Source organism: Euwallacea fornicatus, chromosome 10, assembly GCF_040115645.1.
Source record: "Euwallacea fornicatus isolate EFF26 chromosome 10, ASM4011564v1, whole genome shotgun sequence".
In the NCBI taxonomy this organism is placed as follows: domain Eukaryota; kingdom Metazoa; phylum Arthropoda; class Insecta; order Coleoptera; family Curculionidae; genus Euwallacea; species Euwallacea fornicatus.
In genome coordinates, this window is record NC_089550.1 from 3,911,788 (window position 1) to 3,939,258 (window position 27,471).

General features: G+C 33.8%; 3 protein-coding genes across 5 annotated transcripts; 1 reads left to right on the forward strand and 2 right to left on the reverse strand.

Annotated features, from left to right (window-relative positions):
• Nucleotides 1–105: 105 nt before the first annotated feature.
• LOC136341663 (uncharacterized) lies at nucleotides 106–12,290 on the reverse strand. 3 transcript variants are annotated; one of them, XM_066286870.1, is made up of 7 exons: nucleotides 12,199–12,290; nucleotides 3,516–3,611; nucleotides 3,375–3,461; nucleotides 2,479–2,754; nucleotides 2,143–2,427; nucleotides 1,929–2,021; nucleotides 106–1,874 (listed from the first exon to the last, which is right to left on the reverse strand). In XM_066286870.1, exons 2-7 carry the CDS (start codon nucleotides 3,607–3,609, stop codon nucleotides 583–585), a joined length of 2,127 nt encoding a protein of 708 aa, XP_066142967.1. In that variant the 5' UTR covers nucleotides 3,610–3,611; nucleotides 12,199–12,290; the 3' UTR covers nucleotides 106–582. The 3 variants fall into 3 exon arrangements, with proteins under 3 accessions (XP_066142967.1, XP_066142966.1, XP_066142964.1); XM_066286869.1 differs by lacking the exon at nucleotides 12,199–12,290 and adding an exon at nucleotides 12,073–12,176; XM_066286867.1 differs by lacking the exon at nucleotides 12,199–12,290 and adding an exon at nucleotides 3,886–4,026.
• An 11,122-nt stretch (nucleotides 12,291–23,412) lies between these two features.
• Nucleotides 23,413–25,738, reverse strand: strat (RAB interacting factor STRAT). Its single transcript, XM_066286482.1, has 2 exons — nucleotides 25,484–25,738; nucleotides 23,413–25,408 (listed from the first exon to the last, which is right to left on the reverse strand). The coding sequence occupies exons 1-2, from the start codon at nucleotides 25,607–25,609 to the stop codon at nucleotides 25,172–25,174; spliced, it is 363 nt and encodes a 120-aa protein (XP_066142579.1). The 5' UTR covers nucleotides 25,610–25,738; the 3' UTR covers nucleotides 23,413–25,171.
• Nucleotides 25,739–25,944: 206 nt separating this feature from the next.
• On the forward strand, nucleotides 25,945–27,144 carry BORCS5 (BLOC-1 related complex subunit 5). Its single transcript, XM_066286481.1, has 3 exons — nucleotides 25,945–26,308; nucleotides 26,360–26,570; nucleotides 26,625–27,144. Exons 1-3 carry the CDS (start codon nucleotides 26,083–26,085, stop codon nucleotides 26,986–26,988), a joined length of 801 nt encoding a protein of 266 aa, XP_066142578.1. The 5' UTR covers nucleotides 25,945–26,082; the 3' UTR covers nucleotides 26,989–27,144.
• The last annotated feature ends 327 nt before the right edge of the window (nucleotides 27,145–27,471 follow it).

Genomic DNA, 27,471 nt, shown 5'->3' on the forward strand with positions numbered 1-27,471 from the left:
ATTAATAAATAAGTATATTACTAAAGGCCAAATATACTGTATTTCCGCCCTAGTACGTAGCTACTTGTGAAGGTAATATGAATTTTACATCATATTCACTCAGAATATAGTAAAAATCATTTATTTACACTTTTGCCTTCCTTGCAAACAAATATATGGTGAATGCAAATAAGAGAGTATTTTTCTTAATAAGTAAGACATGTCCAAGATTTTCCATTAAATTAAAAAAAAATAAATTTTCATCATCCTAAGTATATATCTAAATAAACGTCTACCTACTTATAATCTTAGTAGAGGTTTGTTTAATATATTGTAATTACTTCTTCTTCTTATTATTATAAATTTGTATACAATAAATAATAAAAATGGTAACATTGGTAACTATGACAAATACGGAACTTAAGGGCTCTGGCAGGTTATTGGCAATGATTTGTTTGGGAGCACATGTTACTTTGCATTAAAATTTTTGCCCAAGTTAGGGAATAAAGAAATTAAAAAATATTTTGAATATGCCTAATCGTAAAAATTCCCTAACCCTCATTAAAATATCTCCACAAATAATCCCTTTAATGGATAACATAATTAATACTTCAAATACACCTTTTCCCTTTTGTTCATGTTTATCCATAAACACAAACTTGTAAAACTGGTTATTACAAGAAGAGTGACTAAAATCGCAGTTGAGAACACAAAGCTCTGCGTGGCCATGCAAATGTGATCCTTAGTGCTCACTTCTAGCGCAGTTTGATGGTTCAAATCCTCAGGTAAAATGACCCTCACCAGTTTCCCCATAGTGACCCAATCGCCCTTTACAGTTGAATTGAATCCCTCGGCGTCCCTTCTACGCCTCCTCTTAGCTGGTTCTACTTGTTGACCCTCTTTCGAGCAAATATCGCAGTCGGTCTTGCAAAGCTCGATATTGCACTCAATCATCAAATCCATTTGATCTGGGAATTTAAAGGCATTGAAGTACGCATAAGCAATGATAGAAGCTCCAGTACTGCCAGTTTCTCTAGTTTTCTGGAAAGAACCAAATAATTTCGGTTTCAGAATACATCCCTCCTCGTCTGTGAGCACTAGTGAGTTTTTTCCCTCAGAATCAATAGCTCTACAGTCCTTTACTTGTAAATCAAAACCTGGATCACCAGTTACTGCAACTACCAAAGTCATTTGCTCTCCGATCTTCACTAAACCATTTGCAGGTTCTCCAAAAGGCCCTCGTCCAAGCACAACATCAAGTCTTGCCATTGCAGTATCTCCGCTGAAGGTGATAATTTCCTGAGTCAACATCCCAATGCTGAATGCAACGCTCAATGTGTCCTTAATGTTGCCTTCCCACAGACACCTTACTGATCTTATAGTGTCCCAAACCTCCTGGATACCTGCTTCATTTTGGAGAACCAGCACGTTTTCCAGATAGGACTTATTCTGAGTGTCAAAAGCGTTAACGAACTCTGTACCGCATTTATCTAAGCTCACGGTGAAGGTGTATTTAATTTGTCCAGAGTTCTCTTGGACGTATCTGCACTCTGGAGTTCCATAGTGCCCTTTGGAGTAGATGATTCCATCGAAAACTCTATTAAACTCCAAATTGATAGTCATTGATTCCTTGCTACACTGCACATCGATTGCATGAATATGAGGAGGATGTTGTGAATCATCTTCTGCAACAGTGCCAGAAGCAGCTTTTGCCGGGCCTGGAATAGTATTAGATTCGGGACTAATAGTAGTAGCTTCAGGTTCAGTAGGAGTGCTTCCAGTAGTGGTTTCAGCGGGAGCACTAGAAACACTAGGAGCTAAAGTAGTTGAAGGAGGTAGAGTTGAAGGTGCGGCTCCTTCTATAGAGGCTTGAGAAGAGGGTGGAAGGGTTGTACCTATAATTAAGACTTCAAGTTAGTGGGGATTTTGAACGTTGAAAGGTGGCTTACTGAGGGCAGAAGTTTCGTGGTTCAAAATAGTGGAAGCTTGCTCAGCTTGAGTTGTAGGGGTGGTGCCTTCAGATGCAATAGGTGTTTGAGTGCCTATAAAAGTGTGCAGACAAGAAAGTTAGGCGAATATTTAATTATTTGTCTAAAGGGAAGTTTAGAGAAAATAATTTGATTAATTCTTCATTTAGAAAAAACTTTCTATACTTATACAAACCTTGAGGTGGTGAAGTATAAGGAGGATAGCTAGGCTGAGTTTGCTCAGGAGCTGAGGTAGAAATTGCACTATGACTAGTAAAAGGTACCCCTGGGGTGCTATCGGGATACCCGGTACCCAATGTAGAGGTCAGAATGGGACTAGTTTCTGGGCGAGTTGGGAGCGTACCTGGTTGGCTTTCAGCGGCAATAGTTGAAGGCACTGTGGGATACCCTGTATGCTCCTGAGGATATGTTGAAGGATATACGGCAGTAGTAGGCCCAGTAGCTTGTGAGCTTGCGCCACCTTAAAAATTGATATAAAATACTGGAAATGTGGTGATAGCTATGCATATACCAGTTGTAGGTAAAGTAAAACTGGGCTGCACAGTATCAACTTTAGCATATCCATTCGGACCTCGTCCAGAACCAATTTCAGGAGGAATTAAGACGTCAGAAGTCTGCTCCTCATGATGATAACCTTCAGGGGCTGTTATTCCCCCAGTGGCGGGGTTGGTGGGTAGTGGGAAGGCCGGCTCTGGACTATACCCCGCTGGAGGATATCCAGGTCTAAACGGACGTGGCTTCTCTGTGTTGGAAGGTGGAAGGTATTCTCGAAGAGTACCTTGTCGAACTACAATATTTGAAACAATTAAAGCTCCGCTACTGAAGTTTACTCAACAATACAGCTTTAATCATCCACAAGAGATGTCATTAACGACTTGTTATCTAATAATCTTTGTTTCGCAAAATCCGAAAATAAACGCATTGTCTTTTATATTTTCTTCTACATGTTATAATGACGTGCTAAATTCACATACCTTGTTCACGTATCATTGTCTAAAATGGATAAGCAGCAGTTAATTAAACTACTTGGTGAAAAATGCATTGCTAATTAAGACCTGTTTTATGTGATTTGTGGCTTTTGCTTTGAAGGAATAAAATGATGTGTTAAAAATATAGCTACGGATTTATTGTTTTCTACTATTGAATAACTTGATATCTGTAAATTTCATCATATTATATGGACGTGCAAAAGTGTCGGTTTTCGCATCAATGGGTATCATCAGTTATTGACCATATTGTTAACACTGGCATCCTCTTGTTTTTATTTAAATAACTAAACGGTAATTAGCGGCTATTCCAAATAAGAGGCAAGTCCTTGATTTTTACCGAGGGTAACGGTTCTGTGCTCGTTTTCAACATTTAAAACCATTATGATCGAATTCCAACATTGAGATTAGAAGTACTTACCGCTTCTGCTGTTTTGAACGTAGACGTCCTGTAACCAATTCAGGATGTTTTGAACCATTTGGTCTGCATTTGCTGCCTGCCTTTTGTCTAAATTTCAAAATTTGAATCAATTGCTGTTGATTTAAACATGGAAGGGCATACCTATAGAAGATACTCTTCTGTCAGTTCTAGTGTAGCTGAGAGTTTCTATGGCACATGCCACCAGAATGGTGACAAGAAAGATGAGGATTCTCATACCTGAAATGAAGACAGAGTTAATAATATCTTGCATAAAATATCTCTCCATAACGGTTCAATTAATAATTTATTCTAAATTTTATATCGGGAAAAAGCTAAAGCTGGTTTGGGCTACTGAGCAATGAATGCCCCCAACTGGCCTCTTATCACGGAGATTTTGGAAAATATTAGTAACGAATACCTATGAAATTCAAAGATTAAGATTGGAGATAAGATATTGTGTGATAATACTATCAGTACCTCTCTAAAATAAGAATACTTCTCTTTGACTTACTATTGAGAAAATATTTCATGTCTGGTGACTGAAGATTACTGAAACATCGTCATACCGAAACAATCAATGATTTTTCTTCCAACCCAAAAACCATCCCATCACATCTCCTCATCCATAGAACTCACACTTACTATACTCTAAACCGGCATTGATGTAATGGTTAATAATATTAAACGCATTTTCTCTCCAATCATTCTTGTACATTCATTTCTCATCACCCGCTAGAACCAAACTAATTTTGCACTTTCATCTGCTTAGTGCGGTCATTTCCATTGACCATAAATTTCGATTTGAGTACCATCCGCCAGGAATCATTGTTGTTTGACACGTAAAGATATATGTATGTTACATCACACACCTGGTACTTGCGATGGTGCATTCGGAACTTGAAAAAAACGTATAATGCTGAATAAAGATTACTGAAGCTTCATCAAACCCGACTGACAATTCTCCTTTAGACCATTCTATATCAGTTTCTTCTCCTCGCCCCCAAAACTTAAATCTATAACATTCTAAACCGACACCGATGTAACGATTAATAATGCCAAATGCAATTTTCATTTCAACTCGTTTTGTGCCTTAATTTCTCACTACCAATTGGAACCTTCGCAGTTTTATTCTACTCAGTGCAGCCATTTCAGTAACGATAAATGGCGATTTGAAAACCATCTGACAGGAATCATTCTTATCTGACACGTTAAAATATGTGTTACATCACGCACCTGGTACTGGTGATGGTGCATCGTGAACTTATGCACTTTTACTTACAAATTTGTCGCTTGTTCGTCTTCAATGAACATGAAAAGAAGGTGGAATTTTTATATTATAATCACCTACTTTTCGTGCTTTCAAAGGGTTTGTAATAGACAAAGCAATAATTAATAGGAGAAATTTGTTTATTTACCATTTCTCCATTAAAGGAGCCGGTATTGTGTCAATGATGGCGTGTAGGAGGTCAAAGTACTTAAGAACAACATTAATTCAGACGCACGGTGGAAAAATTGATGATAGGGATTGTGATGCAATGTAAGTGTCAAGTCTCTTGCCTTTTTGAATGATTTTAAAAACGGTCTAAGGCTGTTTTCTCTGATTATTCAAACAACCATTAATCTCTGGGAATCCTCTAGTTACATAATAAATCATGTAATGACAGTACCACACCGGCTGTTAATAACGCTTGAAGACTCTTGAAAGTGCTATGTGCTTAAAAAAGGAAAGTAGAAAATTAATTTTGTATCTAATATTTGTGTGCGGGTTAACCGTAAGAATGACTTTTTCGCTCGAGAATACCACTAGAAAGGTGCTAATCAATTCACTTGCACACTTTGTTCAGTATATTAAATAAAAATTTGCACTATACTGCGTATTTACTGTAAAAATTATCTAAGTGAGAAGCATTGTATAACACCTAATTTGGATAAGAGTAACAATGATATGGATTTTCGAGGTAATATTAAAAAGACGTTTTGGGGCGAAACCAGAGACAAGAGCTCACATTCTCTTGACCTTTCGATAAAGGCAAAAATTCAATCGGTCAAAGAACATTCGAACGTAATGGCAGCCATTGTGGCACGTCCGCTTATAAATTACCAGTAATGTTTTTGATCCTTCTAGCAGGGCCACAATGTAGTGTTTAGGTTCGTCGTACAGCTACAATGTATGTCCTTATCGCAGGGTTAAAAATGATGGGATTCTGGTTGCAAAGACACAAGATGTATTTCGAGGATACCCCCAAAATTTGAGAATATACAAAATGGCCGGTACACTAATTAAGGATTGGATAATCACGTTCGGACAGCCGTAAGGGCGTAGTCTGAAAACTATTGTTTCGTTCGAAAGAATTAACGAACATCATCTCCAATTAGAGGTAAGCTTTATTGGTATTAAAGAATGATTAGAAGTTATTAGAAGTTGAAAGAATATCGAGGAAAAGACGCAATGATGAGAGAAAGCCAGAAACGAGCCAGCGGCTTCGGTCAGCATCAGTGGAGCTGATTAAGTGTCTCAAAAAGGGTATATGCAAAACTCTGATAAAATAACGGTTTATGGCGGATGGTCATGTTACTACTTTGACTTGCGCTTCTCAAGACGCAGATCGTAACATTTGCGGGCTTGCATCCTCGCCTCCCGGCGACAGCTCAAAAAGTGCGAAAATTCATTGTTAATTATTCTAAACCCAAACCGTAATTTCTCTTAAATTTTTCCACATAAACTCGAAAATTGCAATCTGGCATTTTACTGTCGATAAACATTATTTTCCTTAATTAACCGGGTAGTTTTACGATCTATAAACAGCACTTTCTTTAATTAACTTTGTTAGTACCCCAGATTAAATAAATTAACAAAAACCTGTACGAATGCTTCTTCCCACACTATTTCCCCTTCAAGATCTGATTAAGATCCGGGCAACAAAATGGAAGTTATTAAAAACATAATAAAAGTGGTGAATTTTGCAATGAGAAATGCTTTTGGAATACTCCGAGATGAGATTATATTACTCGATTGCGAACAATTTTGTGTCTATCTCACGGATTAAAACGTTTTCATAAGAATACGCAAAAGTTAATAATAACTCGGAAATTGTTTTAATATCTGGGATTCGTTAAGTGTTGGCATTTTAACAGTACCGCGTTGTCTGGTGGAATAACGTGAATGTGTTGAAACTGGTGGATTATCTATTAGGTGATCCCAGCCAGATTTCACGGAAACAAACGGAATATGTTGAATGTTCCTATTTAACTGTGAAAATTACGACATCTTAATGTGTCTCTTATCCCGTTCATATGATCAGATGAAATTTCATTGTCAGATTCAGTTAATTCAATATTACAATTCTTTTTTGACTAAACGCTGTTTTTAATTCCATCTTTATTTTCATGTGCCTTATTCAAATTGATAATTGTTGGTTTCACGTAGATAGAAAATTTACCAGTTTTCGTTATTTAGTTTTCATTTTTATTGCTTTCTTCCTACAGGATCTAGGCTTCTATTATTCATCTTATTAAGAGTTTCACTAGTAAATTTTGCTTCATCATATATTGCAGTTTCTTAATCAATAAATTGAACATAGATGCCCAAAACCAATGAAATGTCTAATAAAGGTAGCTAGAGCAGCGAGCTAAACTTGATATTCAGAAGCGTTTTCAACAGGGCTAATATATTCAAACCACACATAACTTTTCTTTTCTTTATTAGTATGGCTTCGTCGATTTTAACTGACCTATCTACGTATCGACATTTCTTCAAAATCCTTAATAAAAGTTTATATTTTGAACCTTTCTTTGATTCCTGCTGCTTCTCTGAAGTATGCCTACAGAAGTGAGATAGAATAAGTGCAAAAATTGCAGAATTGCAAAATACATTTACTTATTAAGGACTAAATGTGTTAATACATCTTAACCTCGTTTAAAATGCAACAACTAATTTCTTGCTATGGATCAGGAACGATAAAATTCCATATTGCATAAGATAAACGGCTCCTCTTTTGAATATAAATTAATATAAAGATGGTATCGCAAATGGGCTCCAATGTTATTTAATTGTTCGTACATGATGGGCTGCTTTATGTTATTTCTAGTATCAGATTGGTGGCCTTCGTATATGAGGCATAATTTATTCCAGCAATAGATTTTTTTAATTTCTAAAATTTTCGTAAAGCATTTAAATATGATTGCATAAAATTATTGATCATGAATGCTTGTCAATCTTACAGTTTCGTGTGTATCTACATTTAGAAAACCTCTCAATAAATTGAATCGTGCTTTGGTTCACTTAAAAACATTGTATAATCTCATATAACGAAAAGAACGCAGAGACAAAAAACCAAACCTAGGTTCATGTATCTGTGTACTTCTGGAATTCCAAGAATCTCAAGATTTCAATCTCTCGTGGAATTTCAAAATTGCACGTACGGAAAATCGCAAAATCTATGTATGTACAATTTTTTGCTTCTATTCATCATACATACATATGTATGGGTGAAGGGAAGTAAAAGAAAAGCCGGCAAAAGGTGGTATTATATAATGTTTAAAGGTTAGGCAACTAGCAATACACGCACATGGTGTGTTTATTATATGGCATTGGTTTTATATGTGCCGCCATTGCTAGTTCGGCGTATAGCTTTTTCGGATACCAAGATTTCAAGTAAATTCCTCCTACTCAGAAGTAGAAGAATGGAAAAAAATCTGTCGCTCTTCTAATTTCTTTAGGTGCGGTCTCGGTTTCGCTATGAGTCAAAATCTTCCATTATTCGTATAGGTCAAAAGCCGAAACAGAACGATTTCATGAGCGACTCAAATGTCTTTCTTTTGAAATCTAACATTTGCAAAACAGCCCATAAAAATACGAACCGAAGATGTTCCAATAGGTAATAAAATAATCACCACAAAAGAGCGCAAGAAAATTGTGACTCACGACTAAAATTTCTCCTGTATCGATGTCGCCATCATCGGAACTCTATACCACAGACTTTCTTGCCAATATTACGAATGGTTCAATCAAAATGGTTGAGCATCCCAAAGCGTGTATTATAATGAAGAAACTAAATTTGTTAGCCGAAAAACTGCAGGAGGCTTCACGAAGCTTTATAATGAAGGACGCTTTTGTGTTCCGAATAAAAAGTATAGAAAGTTAATGATCATTTATCTAATTACTAGTTAGTTGTGTAGAAATATAAGTTCATTGTTCTTAAGACAAGTGGCATTTAAAGAACATTCAAATCCAAGAAAGGGCTAAATATAGGACCAAATTGTTTCTATAACTGTGGCATTAACCTCGCTCCTTACTTCCATATATTCTCTAAATTTTTGCAAATTTATTCCAAAGTCATCAGATAAATAAATTTTTTTCATTTTCAAAAACAATGTGAAGATCATTGCTTATAGTCACGAATGATTATAATGATATAGTGTAGAACCAAGAAACCTCATCTTTCTTTTAGGTCAAATAATCAAGCTTAAAAATTCTCTGTCTTATTAGCATTTAACACCGTATCTCCTAAACTCTCTTCTTTAACACTTTCACTCAAACTTAGCCTTAATTCCATTATTTTCAGTTTCCCAAGCCAGTCATTCCATTATTACGTCAAAGCAGTCGAATCATTTGTTAAGAGTTTTAAAAAAATTGAGTATTTGACCGTTTAAGTTTAAGATGGTCAATTAGATACGGATGCTTGCAATATTTGCCTCAGAAATGTTATATGGATTGTGACATGCAATTACTTTCAATTCGTTGATTGTTGGTTTGCGAAAAATAAACATCTTCATAGATATATCAGAAAGATTACTCAATATGCAATTTCATTGAAGCTTTGTATTAATTTAAGTTATAGCAGATTGGTTCCAACATTTTATTACCGTTCGAAAATAGCGAGAAATCAATACTGGTCTGATAATGAGTTATTACAATTGAGCCACTATGAAGGCCTTACAACAAAGAAATTAAGTAATTTTTACAAACCGAGGCGAACCGACTGATGAACCACCTTCGATTCGATCACGCGATTGGTCAGAAACCAATTTCTATACAAAAAATCGCTCTAGAATTCGGTCATTTATCAACTTGCCTGGAAATGTTTTAATCAACTTTTAAAATATCAACAACGTCAACAAAGATTTTAAATATACTAAAAGGCAAGTAAATGAGCTGGAGATCGTGGAAATTACCAAATATGTATAAAGTAAATAAATGAACATTAAAAAATATAATTAATACTAAATTTCGAAAATACAAGACATGTCTGAACATAAATTTGGTAATTTTATCTAAAAAAAAACAATAATAGTGTACACGAATTAATTTGGTTGATGAAAGGTTATATTTAAATATCAAATATAATTTTTAAAGTAAGTACCTATGAAATTTGAAGAGATTCTTTACCGACTATGAGTGATTTCTGCTCGTTAAAACTGAACTTGACCAAAAAAAAGGCTTTTGCATGCAACATCTTGAAGGCTTTAGGTATGATTATTTGAATAATGGCACATTTTGAAATTACCTAACTTAGTAATTACCCGTAAACAGAAAGACATGTTCAATAATATCTCTTCCAAATTCCGCCCCATTCTTGGATAAATTTATTCATTGAATTATATTCAAATGTGTTTGCTTAAACACCCATTGTCTTAAATTTGAATACGGTAATGAATTAATTGTCTAAATGGTCATGATCATCAAGATACAATTATTGCTCTTCAAAACACCTTGGTCGGTCTTAAAATGCAAACGAAATCTAATCTTGTAACCTTTCTTGCACAAACAAGATCGTGAAAGATAAGGTTTACTACCAAATTACTTTATAAATTCGTTCTTCTATCGTATTTTGAAATAGATCTGCAATTGAAATCCATTTTTATGATGTTACCATTAACACTTTTGTCTTCTTTGAACCTACCATTACCACATAATACTCTCGGTGTGTAAACCCTATGATGAAGTAACCGCAAATACTTTAGATTCAAATCTGAATTATGCTTTAAGTCAAAGCAGCGATAGTGTATTTGATAGTGATCCTAAGACCTCCTAGATGCGGATTATTAATTTGCTTAGGAACACATAATCATTATTGTTCAGCATAGACACCTATTCTAGCATACCAACAATGCCATGTAATACGTTCTCATGTAATAAGACAATTTGGAGGTACTTACATTATAATTTACGTGGCAGTACTGGAGTTATGGTTGCTTGTTTGGATGAAAAATGAAAGCTTAAAGATGCTCTCATTGAAGACAATACTGTGTGAGTAAATATATGTATTATGTGCTGTTTAAGATTGAATTAATCTTATCCTACATTCTTTAACCCGCAAGTACGAAATTTAGTATTTTAACAGCAATAAAATCGGAAGCTGATTCTGCTCTGCCAAAATTTGCAGTCAAAAATGAAAAAAATTAATAAAAAAGGAATTTATATACGGAAAATTGTGTTTCGCCAAAAAAATCAACGCAGCATGTTGACTCATTTTTTAAGAGGTTGTAATAAGAAATGATAAAATGTTTGTTTTACGTTTTTTTGTATCGATTTTGTAATTATTTTTTATTTTTTACTATCCAAGAAAGCTCCTTAAAGAATTATAAAATTTGTAGCCTTAACTTTTGGTGTGTGAAACGAGGCAACGAGGCATTCATGTAAATGGCCTGGGAAAATCAGCGGTGTAACAATAAGAATTAAGCTTTAATTACCATACCTGGGCATGAAAGTGTTTAAACAAATTGAATACAAAGCAGTGTAGTACCTGTCTCTACCTCTTTGGTACGTTCCAGTAAACATTATAAAAAATAACAATGTTTTAAACAAATTTTATTGAAAAATAATTGCCTGTTGTATAAGTGGCTTCGATGTCGGACTAGTGTTTATTAATAATCCTTATTTAATTACTTAGGATGGTGCTAATCACTTTTAAGATTATTGATAAATTAGTTATAGCTTCAAATAGAGTGGCGTAATATGTTGTTTAGTAATTTGTTTAAAAGTACTTTTATGTGCTACATGGGCTAGTCATTAAAAAAGTTTTGATCATTTTAATTAAAAAAATATTTAAAATAAGTAAAAGATTTTTTTCTTTTCATGAAAATAAATAAGGAGAAATTTATTGATTAATTTTTGGCCATGGGGCTACACCATCGGTCGAAAGCAGGTTTTGATATAAGAAATCTTCATGGAGTTGGGGCGTTAATCGCCTTCCCTGATAAGAAATTATATGTATATATATGTATCGAAAATTATAGGTCAGAACATCATAAAAACCTGAGAAGAGTGATAATATTCTTATCTGTCATCTTCTAAATAAATTACATTATTTTTATGAATCCAAATTACATAATTTATATATTATATAGTGCATATAATATAAATTGCTATAAATATAACACATTATTGCTTTAAATCATTAAGTGAGAGGTTTGTTCACCTCAAACCAGAAAAAAAACATAAAATAGATTTGAGGAAAAATTACTGAGCTTCAAAGAAAAAGTCAAGAGAAAGACAACTTCGTATTTACGTCGCAATAAACCGTAAACAAAATATTTACGAAATTTTATGAATTTATCGATTTAAAAAATATATATTTTATTAAAAAGTTGTAAGTTGTTAAATAGAGTAATATTCAAAAAATTGCCTCCCATTTAACAAATATCCTATTTTTTTTAAATACCATGTAAAGACACAAAAAAAATTAAAAGTACTTACAGTACATCTGTAAACGATCATCAATCACTGAAAATAATCCCAGAAAAAAAATTCGGCACCGATTTTTGGCACTTCACAATCAATTAATCGTCCATAATATGTGTTATGCCATGTTCTAATACCTACCTAAAGTGTGTCTCACCAGTAGGTTCGGATTTTAATAATAGTGAATCTAAAAGCTAACTAAAAGAACTGAAGAGTAAAATCCCTTTTATATTCGGATGCATCATCACATTGTCGCTTCCCCAATTGTGCGGCTGGCGCTTGGTTCTTCATTTGGGTACCGCCATCCGAGTGGGTACGATATGCGCTGGACCACCTACGATCGCCTGGTACCGTTGTTCGGTTTTGTTTGAGTTTATCTAGACTTTTTGATAAATTATCTGCGAATTTCACTTTCTTTTGAAATAGTATAGAACCGTACTCTGTGTATGTTTGTCGATGGTATGTATCGATTGGTGAACATGGATTTTATTTAATGTTAAGCCAATTGCAAAAATATGACATTTGATACAAGAACAATTCTAACTTGTATTGCAAAATTAATCATTTATATTTTTTAGTTATTAAAAAAAAGTCTTGTTCGAATAGAAATGGCTAGATGTAAGAGTTTTGCTTTTTGTTAAATTGTTTCTGATAGAGTTTCTGAGATATTTTGGAAACCCTGATAAATTCTATTATCCTCATACATATAACATAATTACTAGATAGTCTAGAACTATTACATAAACGTTTGATTTTTCATATGTATCTATATATGCAGTTTTAGCAATGATTATTTGCACTGCATGACTTCAAAGGTGTGATTCGGGAAGAGGATGTTTGAATACGATCGAATTTACCACATATAATTTATTCGTTATTAACTATCATAGCAAACAATGATTTCAAACAAGAAGTCATTAAATTTCCAACAGGGTGACCTTTGGAAAACTTAGTGAGATTGAAAGACCAGATGCAGATTCAGTCAATCTTCTATTCCCTGTCTGCATCACAAAATCATTTTGGCTAGCCCTAAGGAAGCTCTGCCCAGTTCCCATTTCGAATCAAACTGCGTGGAAAACGATATTTTTCTAGAAAGTCTAGCATTTCTGTAGTAACCGTCTGGGAAGTAGTCGATCCCAAGTTCCCGCAGCTACTTTCTGGGAGGGATTTTATGGATTTTAGCTCTTGTGCGTAGTTTTTCAATTTTCCGGCATATTTCATTTTGGCGTCCTTTATTTTCTTGTTTTAGTCCGTTAGCTGTTTCTCCAGTGAAATATCGGCATACATGGTGATGCTTAAGGGTGCACCGATATTTAAGGACCTGATTTTTGGGATTGTTCTAAGATGAAAATGTTAAATAAACATCTTCTGAAATGAATCGTTTCCAAGATGCACGCTGATAAGTTTTAACGAAAACAAACCTCAGTAGGTCAAACAGTACATTTCTCTTTTATAAAAAAAAAATGTAACCATAGTCGTTCGTAGGGATTACCATGTTATTTCTTATAGACGAGTGGGAGGAAAACGCTGTTGGTATTTTCTAAATTTGATGCTATCGAAAATAGGTATATCAAGTTTTATATCATTAAAAAAGGGAAAAATATTCTTAGAGGCCCATTTTTTAATATGGATTCCATTTAAAATAATGTAAGTTTGTATCATATTTCAGATACGACCATTAAAAAAATGTATTTTATCGCATTTGCAGAAGAATTACCTACGGCTTTCGAATTTACAAATTTTTATATCATCGATAATAAAAGGGACCATAAATGTTGTAGTTTTTTGACTTATTTTGGTTTTTCGTAAATATCTAATAAGCCATGACTTTTTTTGAAACTTGAAATATGTCTTTATACCCAGCTTACAAAACTACAAAACTTTCCCCATTTAACCAACTCTCCATCTCTTTTCGTTTCGAAGATCCCTTCACTAAGTATGAAAAAAATCACACTGTATGTTAGTTTTCTATAGGTGTACTCAGCGGAAAGAAACTTTATGTATTGATGAATTAAACTAAACAAAAATATCGCCGCGTGAAATACGCCGCGGAAACTACGTACGTGTAATTTGGCACCTAGAATAGTTTCTTTTGAATGAAAGTGTGAGAATCTGATCAATCAATGCAGATATTCTCCTCATATAATTTCAATGAATTTCCTGATCAATATCTACAAAACACAACTCAAAATGTAATAACGTTTCATTCATCATCTCCACACCATATCAACCACGTCGAACCACCTGATAGATCAATGGAATGGAATGGTTCGCTTGTCGGTAAAATAAATATTCTTTATAGGCCATACAATAATGAACTAATATAATGCCGGCTCAGATGGCAAATGGTGCCAAAGTGAAAATCACTGTTAACACTACGTGTTGCAAAAATACCTTACTCGACTATGGGGATTTATGTTACAACAATATGCAAAAGTCATTGATTTCATTATTGGGATGACAAGAGGAGGACTTATCGTAATTATACGTAACTTGTATTAAGATAAAATAAAGTGAATAATGATTAATATCGTTTCAATGCATTTCCATGCGCCATGACATGTGTGATGATCGAATACTTAATAACAGAAATGTACTATTACTATTCTTGTCACATACTTTAGAATCCTCGATAGGTTTAAATAAATACAGTTTATTGTCGATTTATCGGTTTTACCCAGCAAAATTAAATACGTCTCTAGTCTTCACGTCCTTCTGATATGCAAATACCATCTGTTAACTACATATTTGTGTCGTTATATATGAGGGTCTAGTTTCCTATCAAAATATTATTTTTTTTACCAAAAACCAGTGTTACGCAGCTAACAAAAAACAAAATTCCGCATAGCTAATTTACAGTACAAGTAAGTAAACCCGAACTATAAACTTTTCAGACCTTTGAAATGTTTATCTAATGACGATGACACTTTCGCCGATAGGAGGTACTTTTAAAACTGATGAAATAAGCTTTTTATGTAATAAGTAGTAAAGTCTCTCTTGTATTATTTTTAATTCCTCATTGATCATTCCTTTCTTAGCACCATTTAATACAGTCAAAGTACAGATGCATAATTACTAATCCTTTTAAAGCATTTTTACACTTTGGGATTAAATATAATAATTCACTCTCATATTATAATATTACTTAGTAAGTAAAGGCTTGGAGAAGTAATCACATTCGCTTTAAAAAAGGAAGAATTGACTTTTTGAAATTGTAAGTTTTCTTGACAAAATGGTGTTGAATTATTTGTTTTTATCAACCGTGATTGTAGATGCAAACCGTGTAACGGTAGTTAATCCTTAATCGGTTTTGGGAAAAGCCAATATTGCGTGAACGAAGCTAAAATGGAAAACTAATGAGAAATGAAACACAAATATGCACGAATCTTCATAACTCAAGATTTCCCTGTGTTTTCGGTTTCCTCCTCTTCTTCCTTACATGTATCCCTAATAATTAACACATACAGAATGAAGACACTCTTTTCCTCCAGTCGTACGTACAACCTCATTCTTTCTTCTGCTCTTTATTTAGCTTGATCTTCCGCAATTTTACACATTATGAGGTCAAGCTATTTTAAATCAATGCAATCAAATGCAAAATATATCAGATTATAAGATAAATTGTGCAAACATTGCGAACTGCAAACAAACCGAATGCGGCGAGTGAACGGATATTCCTCTGTTACAGATTAATGATTGTTAAATTATGATAAGTGCGGCTACGGTGCGAAAGTGTAATTAACAAAATCCTCCGAAATTGAGTAATACATGAAGTAGACATTATTAGCTTAAGCAAAATAAGTAAACGGAATACTACATATATTTGTCCATACTTGCATGCTAAAGGGTATTAGGCCACTGTGATATTGTTTAGGTCGTAAAAGTAAATATTTCTGAAACCAATTAGCTATATATGGTTAATAGGGATATGTGGCATTTAAGTAAATAAGTTTGTTGATCAAATGAGTATTAAAATAACTGAAAACCCCGCACTTTCAAAAATATTTTAGGAAAATTCCAAGGTAAGTAAACATTTCGTGTAAGTCATACACCTACATCCGGCAAGATCGATCTAAAGGTATCATCTACAACAAATTGATATTAGCAAGAAATGCTTATAAATGAAACATTATATAGTGGATGCCTCACAGTCCGTATATCGTATATCGTCCACAGATGATTCCCTAGATGTGAAAATTGCTTGTTTTGAAATTGATAATTTAGGTTGAGATACATAACGTACAATTGAAAATAGTCATCAGTTATGAAATCACACACGAGAAACACAAGAAGCAACCTTGTCTACAAATCGAGAGCTTGCATTCTAATAACATGTGCGGTTCATTATTCTGATACATCAACAGCTTACTGGTAGCAGCTCCTTTCTAATTTGTTTAATAATATAATAGGATTTAATGTTAATATGAAATGCAAACCTCAAGGGGACGTGCCGCTTCTGCTTTTCTGGTAGTTGATTGACAAGAGATTGCCTTGAATAGAAGAATTACTTGGCATTCGTTAAAAACTGACTAATTAATTTCTTTATATGAATTGCTGGGACTCCGAAACATATAATGAAAATTTATCGGTTGCCTTTGAAGTCTCTTCGAGAATAACAGATATGTTTGAATTTAAGATACACATTCATCTGGATACATACTTCAAATATCACACTGGCGTGTTTGAAGTTCAGAACTTCGTGCAGTAGAAATGGTGAGTAAAAATTTTATGTACTTCTTAAACGAATTACTTCACAAATATCTCAGATATTGACGACCAAAATGGCCACAGAAGGACATTTTCAAAAAGTTATTCACGAAACTTAATTTGTTAGGATTGTTTTAACTCAAAATTGAAAACAGAGACGAATATCCAATTTGACCCAGGTTCAGGCCACTGGATCTAAGATCGTGCCACTATTTTGTATCTCTTTCTAATCATACGTAATAAAAAACGATGGGATTAAAATTCGATTGACACTAGATTGAACAGACAATAATTATGATGTAATGGTGGCAACCATGATTTTTTATACGCAAAATACTTATTTAAAAAAAGGTGGCAAAACTCTTCAAAAACTACTCGAATTTATACTCGTAAGTCAGATAACAATAACTCAGTTTCTATATAAATGATTGTTCTCCAGATGACTTCATGGCACGGCTTTCAAAGCAATCAGGAACCTGATCATCTCATTAACCTCTTACTATCGATAAGAACAAACATTTTAAAGTAGTAATTAAAACTTATTCACAAAAAGTTCCATTCTTTCTTACCGCACTAATATTAACTAATACTGAGTAGTAAATTAATTGTTATAAAGAATATGGTGATGTAAGCGTCAAATTTACTGAATGACTCTCAGTTGTAGAATAGTACTACTAATCAATTAATTACCATTCGCGTGGCTTCATTATAAGGCAGTTCACGAGATATTTCAATAACCGAAGACTTTTAAATCCGCGAAGCGGAATATTTCACGGTATTTTGAGCAAGGACTTGGTTTTTTACGAATCATATTGATTGGTGATTATCGCGATCAAAATGAACTGGTGTTATTTTAATAATGTTAATTTGGGCTTAATAGCTTTATTTCTATGTATGTAAGGTTATTGCTGAGAAAGGATTAATTTTAGGCTTAAGCTTCAAGCGCAGTTCTTTGGTCATTAATAATTTATTCAAGCGATGAATCAGTGGCATTTATTTGTATAAAGAGAATTCGTAAATATTTATTTTACCTACTACGTGCAAGAAAGGCAATAATACTAACTAATACTATACTAATAATTACAGTATGATGATTTATCTTTGAAGCTCACAAAAGAACCACAGACCCACAAATGTCAGTAGGAAGGTGAAAAGCCTACTTCAGCAAATATAATTATTGTATTCCCCAAATTCATTTTCTACGAAGCTTAGACAAGGTTAATTAGGCTGTGGCAATATTTATAATTAATTAATCCTATTCTCGGTTTACAAAACGATCGTGCGAATTAGAACCGAGCGCTTTTTTGGCTGTTAAGGGGATTTCTTAAATTTTAATAGGATATCTAAGTATTTTGTAAATTTAAGCAAATATTTGAATTCAAGTGCAAACTCCCAAATGTTACCTCAGTCTCTCACCATAGTGTCAGCTAATTAAAAAGTGTTTAAATTTAAACAAGCATCCAATAATAATACGTATAATATTTACTGTAACTCAATGGTTATTATTTTCCGCCTTCAAGCTACTTATACATAGATACGGAACGCCATGGCATCATAAAAAAATAAATAATAGTTACGGTGCTTTAGATTGTTTCTGCAAGTAATTCTTTAATTTCACCTCCTTGACCTCCCACAACTTACTTAGTAAGTTTAAAACCCTATAGGCTATTTAGACAGACCAAATATTACATGGTATGTTACACGTTACTACACGACAGAATTACTCCGGCTATCGCTTTCACTGCTCCACTAGGTAGGTACCTAAAATTGCTTTCTAAGATGAAGATATATAAGTAAGTGTTAGCAACTCCTGTAGCCTTTAGGTTATGCAGGGCCGGCTTTCGCAAGTTTGGCGCTGTAAACGAAATTTTTAGTCACCCCTAAGAAAAACCCCCCGACCATGAGATTCCACCACCGTTCTTGGTCTACAGCCTTGGACCGTCACCCAGCCTCCACTCCTATAAGGCAGGGTCTAAAGCCATAGACTCGTTATACAGGGTGTCCCGAAATTAAAGCACCATATTTAAACAACGTAAATTAGGTCAAAAAATAACACCAAAACTTTAAATAAAACAATGTCGGAAAATGCTTCCTTAATGAGGTATGCCTCTTTAAAGACGTAACTCTGATGATGGTAATTTTGAAATATTTCCAAAACGGTGCAAGATAACTTTATGAAATTTGGTACGATTTTATACCTTATAAGCCTCAATTGACTGATGTGGCTGAATGGAAATTATTTCGTCAGAGGCGTGCTGCACGGGTAGTGTCGGGGTTAAAAAATGCTAGATTTTTTTTATGTGCCCCATTTTTTAGTTGCTGATGCAAAATTATGAAACCATATACGCTTCCAGAAAAAAAAGACACTCTTGGTTCACGATGCTAGGACGCTTCGTTTTCGAATAAAATGAATTTAAACATTACAATGCATGACAAATACAAATGATTTACTTTCTGTGAAAACTTAATAGTAAGCTACGAAATATTAAACAATGTTGACTGTCAATTTGATGTTTATATTTATTCTGTTGGGGAGTTTCTTTGTGTCATTATTAAGCTGTTAGTGAAAAATGGAGAAATTTTCAAGTAGGGAGCTTGCCGATATTCATTTTATTTATGGGTTCTGTAATGGTAATTCGCGAGCCGCCGTAGAAGAGTACAGAAGGAGGTACCCGAGAAGAAGAATACCTTTTCGATCTGTTTTTAGTCGAGTACATAGAAATTTAATCGAATGTGGTTCTTTTCAACGTTCTCGAGGCCGAGGAAGACCTACAGTAGATTACGATTTCGAGGATGTGCTTAATCGAATAGAAGAAAATCCTCAAATTTCTCTAAGAACGCTTGAAAACATTACAAACATACCAAAATCGATCGTAAATACAGTCGTTAAAATAACAACAGATAAACAGTTATTTCGAATATTAATTTTTAGATAGGAAGAATGACTCGGATGCAGGGATTGCATCCCTTTCACTATAAAAGGGTTCAAGACTTACGAGAGGAAGATTTTACAGTTAGGATGAATTTTTGCCAGTGGGTTTTGAATCACCAAAATGTTTTACATAATATCTTGTGGTCTGATGAGGCTAGTTTTACGAGAGACAAAGCATTTAACATCCATAACACACATTATTGGGAGTATGAAAATCCAAAAGTCGTAAGGAGAACACATTTTCAGCATAGGTTTTCTGTCAACATTTGGGCAGGTATCATAGGAAATAGATTAATAGGACCAGTTGTATTTCCAAACCGGTTAACAGCACAACACTATTTACATTTTCTTCAAAATGAGCTGGCAGGCCTATTAGAAGATATACCATTGCATACCCGATTGCAAATGTATTATCAACAAGATGGGGCACCAGCTCACTTTGGAAATAACGTGAAAAATTGGCTTGATGAAAAGTTTCCAGGCAGGTGAATAGGAAGAGGTAGTCCAATAACCTGGCCCCCTCGATCACCTGACCTTAATCCCCTGGATTATTTTTTTTGGGGCTTTATGTGTAGCATAATCTATGCCACAGAAATAAACACGAGGGAAGAACTGTTGGATAGAATCAACTTAGCTGCTAATCAAATAAAAGAAAATACGTTTCAAATTTCCCGTGCCTCCCAGAGCATAAAAAAACGATCTAGACTGTGTATCCAACAAAACGGAAACTTATTTGAAAACTTACTTTGAAAGTGCGTCATTTAAATTTCTTGTTCGTTTTTTATTATTGTTTAATCGTTTTGATGTGTTTAATAAAATATCGCTTTAAGCATCATTTGTATTTGTCATGCATTGTAATGTTTAAATTCATTTTATTCGAAAACGAAGCGTCCTAGCATCGTGAACCAAGAGTGTCTTTTTTTTCTGGAAGCGTATATGGTTTCATAATTTTGCATCAGCAACTAAAAAATGGGGCACATAAAAAAAATCTAGCATTTTTTAACCCCGACACTACCCGTGCAGCACGCCTCTGACGAAATAATTTCCATTCAGCCACATCAGTCAATTGAGGCTTATAAGGTATAAAATCGTACCAAATTTCATAAAGTTATCTTGCACCGTTTTGGAAATATTTCAAAATTACCATCATCAGAGTTACGTCTTTAAAGAGGCATACCTCATTAAGGAAGCATTTTCCGACATTGTTTTATTTAAAGTTTTGGTGTTATTTTTTGACCTAATTTACGTTGTTTAAATATGGTGCTTTAATTTCGGGACACCCTGTATACAGGGTGAGTCTTAAGTAATGGGACACAGAGCAACGATGGATTTATGACATAAAAATAATGCAATATAGATAAATTTATGTTATACCAAAAGTTGAAAATAACTGAGATACAGGGTGCCAAAGTTGAAAAATTAAATCAAATTTTCTTCAATATCTCTGGAACCGTTCGGGCTAATTTCACGAAATTTATTATATAGGGGTTTTTGGAGATGATCAATTCAAATTTATCGACGATTTCGGTGTATCTTCTAGAGGGTGCCACAATCGACAATTAGGAGTCATTTAAGCCATTTAAACTTTTTTGTGGCACGGCGTATGTCATTTTGTCCTCATAAAATTTGTTCCTCTACCTTTTCTAGTTAAAAAAGTTATACCTTATTGGTGTCGCTAGGAGCAACGGTTTTCGAGAAATTCAATTAAATAACTTAAATTCCCATTTTTTCTACTTGTTGACATGTAACAACATAGTTTTTTTGTATTGTTAAAAAAGCACAAAGATTATATGAAAACATTTTAATACTGTAGTTGGTCTTCTATTGACATATTTATTTAAGCTCCAAACGAATATTTTAACAATAACAAAAAATTAGAAATTAAACATATCTTTCTGTGACAATAAATGTTCGACGTGTCCACCATTTACTTGGATACATTTTGCAATTCTTTTACAGAACGACCTCTTTATTTTAAATAGCAATTGTTCATTCCGAAATAATGTGGCTGTATTTTGAATTTTTTAAAATAATTTTTCAGGTGTATTTATTGTATTTTGGTAAACGGAAGATTACATGTAACCCCATACTCAAAAGTCCATAGGATCGAAGTCGGGGCTACGTGGGGGCCAGGGTATTTCAAATCCACGTCCTATACAACGATTGGCAAAACGTGTACTTAACAAATCCCTTACTGGACGGGAAAAATGTACGGGTGCGCCATCTTGCAAAAAAACATTACTTGCCTTAAATTCAGAGGCACATCATCAAGAAGGTTCCCTAGTTCATTTTGGAGGAACTCTAAGTACAGAGGACCATTCAATTTGGGTGGTAATACATAGGGTCCTATGAAATAGTTATCAAATAATTTTTTATTTTAATTAAATTGTAAATTTATTTGTATACTTTACAAACACAATGCAGTGAAACTGAATTTTTGTTTGACATATCTTTGTTTTCATATGTTATATCATTCATTTGTTTTATCATAGACTACTTTTTTTTTTTTCGAGGAGGTGGGAATCTTCTTAAGACACCTGGCTTCGACGTGCAGCCAGGTAGCGTGGGATTTGACCGACCATTATGTCGCCCGCCTACCCACTAAAACCACCTCCCCTCTTCGCCCCGGTATCGCCTTTCGGCATCCCTTCAGGGCTTATCATAGACTACTAAGATAAAGTAACGTCGTAATTTTTTTTGTTATTGTTAAAATATTCGTTTGGAGCTTAAATAAATATGTCAATAGAAGACCAACTACAGTATTAAAATGTTTTCATATAATCTTTGTGCTTTTTTAAGAATACAAAAAAACTATGTTGTTACATGTCAACAAGTAGAAAAAATGGGAATTTAAGTTATTTAATTGAATTTCTCGAAAACCGTTGCTCCTAGCGACACCAATAAGGTATAACTTTTTTAACTAGAAAAGGTAGAGGAACAAATTTTATGAGGACAAAATGACATACGCCGTGCCACAAAAAAGTTTAAATGGCTTAAATGACTCCTAATTGTCGATTGTGGCACCCTCTAGAAGATACACCGAAATCGTCGATAAATTTGAATTGATCATCTCCAAAAACCCCTATATAATAAATTTCGTGAAATTAGCCCGAACGGTTCCAGAGATATTGAAGAAAATTTGATTTAATTTTTCAACTTTGGCACCCTGTATCTCAGTTATTTTCAACTTTTGGTATAACATAAATTTATCTATATTGCATTATTTTTATGTCATAAATCTATCGTTGCTCTGTGTCCCATTACTTATGACTCACCCTGTATATAGGGTGTTTCCTAAGTACAGTACATAACTTTGGGAGCGTATTTTACAGCTAAAATAAAGGTAATTTTGTTATATAAACTATATCCCAAAAGATGCTTCATTGTGAAAATACAGGGTGTGAAAATGTATTTAAAAAATTACAATTTTTTAAATATTTCCGAAACTACTTGAGACATTTTAATGAAATTTTGCAAGGTTTAAGAACTAGCAATGGTGCGTATTTTACGTTAAAAACAATGGCTGTTGTGTAACCAGTGGCGGTCGGGCAGGATAATTGCTCGATATTTTAAAGAAAAAATGTGATACGTCACTGTTCTTTCCCAATATTTTGTTCATTTTTTAATTATGTGTTCGATTTGGAAGAAAAAAGTTTTCTTGACTTTTTTTCATAGGACGCACCGTTTTCGAGTAAATAAATAAAAAACATTGTAGCTAAATTTTTTCATTTTTTTTTATTATTCTTAAAAAAAGAAATACTTCTATGAAGATATGAATTTTTTTGTTGCGTACTTGCCTGTTTGGTAGCAAAATTGTCGACATTTTACTAGTCACTAACACCGTTAATTTATCTATGCGTGAAACATTAAATTTCAGACAATAAAATTTTCACGCCCTGCATTTCCGCAACGAAGCATTTTTGGGATATAGTTTATATAATAAAATTACCTTTATTTTAGCTGTAGAATACGCTCCCGAAGTTATGTATCGTACTTAGGAAACACCCTGTATATTTTGTGGTAAAATACATGTGATTCAAAAAACGCAGATAATTTCTTATTTTCATACATGCACCAATCGCTTTATTAGAGTGTGGTGAACAGGTAATTATATCGATTAAACCGTTCACGCAATATAATGCCAAGTGCTACTTAATTATCACAAGGAAAGCGTCAATGTGATCAAGAAAATTATACTTAATTAAACACCTGGGCGATTTAATTAATTTATCACCAACGGTGCAAACCTTTTAAATAGCTATTACACAATTTCGATCTTTACCATAAATCAATCAGATCCAACTTCTCTATCTTTTCTCTGTTTTCTCCTATATATGCTTGTTGCAATTTCTATGCTTGTTGCAAACCTAGGGTTTACGACGGCCCCATCAATTTGCATTCTAAATTTGTTATTTTTGTTAAAGTGGGTAACCGCCAATACTTTATTGAGGTCAAAGCCTATCAGCAAAAGTGATGAGGCACAATTTCCTTTTTAGCGGAAGCCAAAAAAGGCACCGGCGGTAAAATACATGTCAAAGAGTTCTTCATATTAGCTTTTTTTGTGGTCGAAGCTATGTGCTTTACATTGAAGGGTAAATTCCTAGATTTGGGAAAAATGATGCAATTAAAAGTTGGATATGCTACATAAAACAGAAGCATGGTTTTAAATTATTTAGTAATATATTAAGAATTGAGTGAATGCAAATGAAGTTTCTTCTTTAAATGCTGGGAAATTGGGAATCTGACTGCAATAATCTATTAGAGTCAAAAGTAGTAGTCAAAATATTATTATAATGTGTTATTACATTATATTTCACACTACCTAACGAGTATCACTCATATGGGTTTAATATTTTTGTTATGCTCATGTTCCATAGATACCGTATTTATTTTATTTGTACCTTTTCCTCAGTCTGCAAGTTGCTTCTACCTTCCAAATTAGAATGTTTATAAATAACTATTGGTGTTTAATTTACATTTCCTGAAAATGGAAACTTCACAAATTTATTGTTTATATATCAAAATTGGATGTAATACTAAGGCAAAATGATAATTTATTTACTGACTGTTCTTCTTAACCACTGCCTATTACTATTTTTGGTACATTACAAACAATAGAAATTTCCTTAATAATGTAGCTAAACTTAAAACTGTGGATTCCCTTTAGGGCTACCAGAATTTTAATTGAAAAGTGGGATTAGATTCTTCATACAAAGGGGTGCTTATCTTAGGTACTAGTAGTAGTTTTTAACATAAATCCCAATCAGCTTACAAACCATCAGAGTATTGTGAGCAGTACAAAATTAAGAGAGCTATTTCATACTAAAACAAAAAAAAATTCAAAAACAGAAATTGTTAGAGCATCCACAAGAAATGAGACTTCCAGATCAAAACCAGCAGAATCCCGCTTATATCGGAAAGTCTGGCAGCCCTAATTACATTGAGTAGTCATTAACTTAAGTGGATTTATTTTTTTTACCCATGAGCCACCCTGCACAATGCCACATAACTAATTTTACTTGGAATGTCATGATATCCTATAGGACCGGCTTCGCAATCTGCACAAGTTAAGTATTTGGTGTTTCCAACAGTGTTTGAAAAGCCTACATTGTAAAACGTGTAAATATCTTTTACAGCCCAAAAAGATGACATGCTCTCCGTTTCTGGGTTTGCTCCGTGGTCTTTCGTCTGCTTTATCAAAGGTAGTTTATACTAAAGACAAGTTTTTATGTTATAAAAGCCGATATTGGTATTAAAATGCTCAAGAAACGGTAGAAAGAAACCAACCTCAACACTTGTAAACGATGCCGTTGCTGGAGTTAGTATTACTGACGAACAAAATTTGCACTTTATAGACCTTTTGTTTTGTCCTTCCTCTATTTCTAAATCGTAATTGGGACTACAATCGGGCATGTTTTATTGACGATATTAAGAAAATTATAAAGTGAAAAAATAGAAATGAATGGCTATTATTTTTGTTTATCTTTCAGGCAATCATTTTGACAATCAGCTGGGTAGCGATATAAATAGCATTTTCCAAAAATCATTCAAATAACCAAAAGTGTAGTATGGATTCAAGTTCTAATTACCCCAGCAAAAGAATTCATTGCCATGTTCAATTAGTCGGCTAGGTGACGTATGTAAAGATCGAATTAATATAAGAAAATTATTGTTTAATAAATCCTCACGTCTTGATTGCACGGAACCGATTACTTAAAGAAACTTTCCGAAATTTTGGAACCAAACATATCTGTGACGTCATTTGACACGTAACATCTGCCATTCAACTCGTATGTACACAAACGGTTTTTACATAAACAATAGTTTTTAAAATCAAAATAATTTTCACAACTTCGTTTAGAGGAAAATTAGAATTTTCCTCAAAAATGGGATCAGAACATTCAAGTCATTTATCAGGGCAAGGTTCCACAAATCGGGAGCAAACAAAATCTGGCTTCAGAAGGCAACATACTATTGCAAATCCAGGTTCCAGTGCTGCTGAGCAGCTACTGGAAGGAACCGAAAATGGTAGATCTACGTCCCCAGGGCCTAGTGTATGCAGTGACACTGATCTTCCTTACATCAGTTATACTGTAAATAGGCCCATTGGAGGTAAGTCATTTCATTAATCTTCTTTCATTGAAAATTAAAGCAGGACTTTAGATTCGCCAAAACTAGCAAATAAACAATTAATAAAAAGCAAATCAACAACTCGAAGGCCACAATCAACAAAACAATTTAAAACTAAAAATGCCCACAATATTGTGGTGGTTCGGGGAATGGACAGCAGCACCACAGATGTAAATAGAGACCCCGATGTTGTTAAACTGCAAACTATTCCCATGTTTTTACCTATAATGCGGGCAACATTAAGGTATATTTTTCACTTAACTTTCAGGCAAACACTGGACAATTAAACCATTTTCAGTCTACCAGCAGCAAGAGATCCTGAAGTTTTAGAAAGATTAGATCCAGCACCTTTGCGAAATTTATGTTTAAAATATCAGCATCACTTGACATCAGCCGCAAATTTGGTTGCCACAGAGCAGAATATGTTAACTCAAAGACTACGAGAGATTGATTCGGATATAACCAAAATGGTAGCAGTTGCAACAGATCGCCAGAAAAAGTATGCAAAATGTGCGGACAAGCTCTCTAAAGTGCAAGAATTATCACATCAGTTAAATCGCTGTCACATGATTTTAAATCAAACATTAGAAAGCATGGAAACACTAAATAATTATTTAGATATAGAAGATCGACTTGAGCCCTTTGTATGGACTACTGGATGAGATATGTAATTCAGATTAATATGGTAAATAGTCAAAAGTTTATCCTGGAATTGTGTTTATCAGTTTACAAGTCTAATTGTAATATGTATAGTTTATTGTATTGAGTTGTATATACTAAATTTAATAGCTCGAATTAAAAAGTATTGAAAATCTTCATTCTTTTTTTGGGTTTTTGTTTTCGTAAATTTGGTGTATTGCTAGCGTTTTACGCATCTGATGACGTCTTAGTAATACTTAGTTCTCAGCTGATTACATTGTCACAATCGTCTTTTGTTCTGAGTTTTTGACTTTGACAGAAATTTTTATATTTATTATTTGTGATTTGTGGGTAATTTTCATTCCGGAAAGAGATTCAAATTAATTCATAAAAATTTAATTGAATAAGTACCCAAATTGTTGGCTCCCTGTTAACATCATTATCCAATTTAAAAGGTAAAAGTTTTTCACACTCTCTATTCGTCAGCAACCCGGGTATCATTCTTT

Coding starts and splice junctions, on each gene's coding strand:
- LOC136341663 (XM_066286867.1), bottom strand. Junction 2,755..3,374: donor CGTTCAAAACAGCAGAAGCG/GTAAGTACTTCT, acceptor CAAATATTGTAG/TTCGACAAGGTACTCTTCGA. Junction 2,428..2,478: donor TTTTACTTTACCTACAACTG/GTATATGCATAG, acceptor TCAATTTTTAAG/GTGGCGCAAGCTCACAAGCT.
- strat (XM_066286482.1), bottom strand. CDS start 25,609: ATGCCCGATTGTAGTCCCAATTACGATTTAGAAATAGAGGAAGGACAA. Junction 25,409..25,483: donor CATCGTTTACAAGTGTTGAG/GTTGGTTTCTTT, acceptor ACTTGTCTTTAG/TATAAACTACCTTTGATAAA.
- BORCS5 (XM_066286481.1), top strand. CDS start 26,083: ATGGGATCAGAACATTCAAGTCATTTATCAGGGCAAGGTTCCACAAAT. Junction 26,309..26,359: donor TGTAAATAGGCCCATTGGAG/GTAAGTCATTTC, acceptor GCAGGACTTTAG/ATTCGCCAAAACTAGCAAAT. Junction 26,571..26,624: donor ATAATGCGGGCAACATTAAG/GTATATTTTTCA, acceptor AACCATTTTCAG/TCTACCAGCAGCAAGAGATC.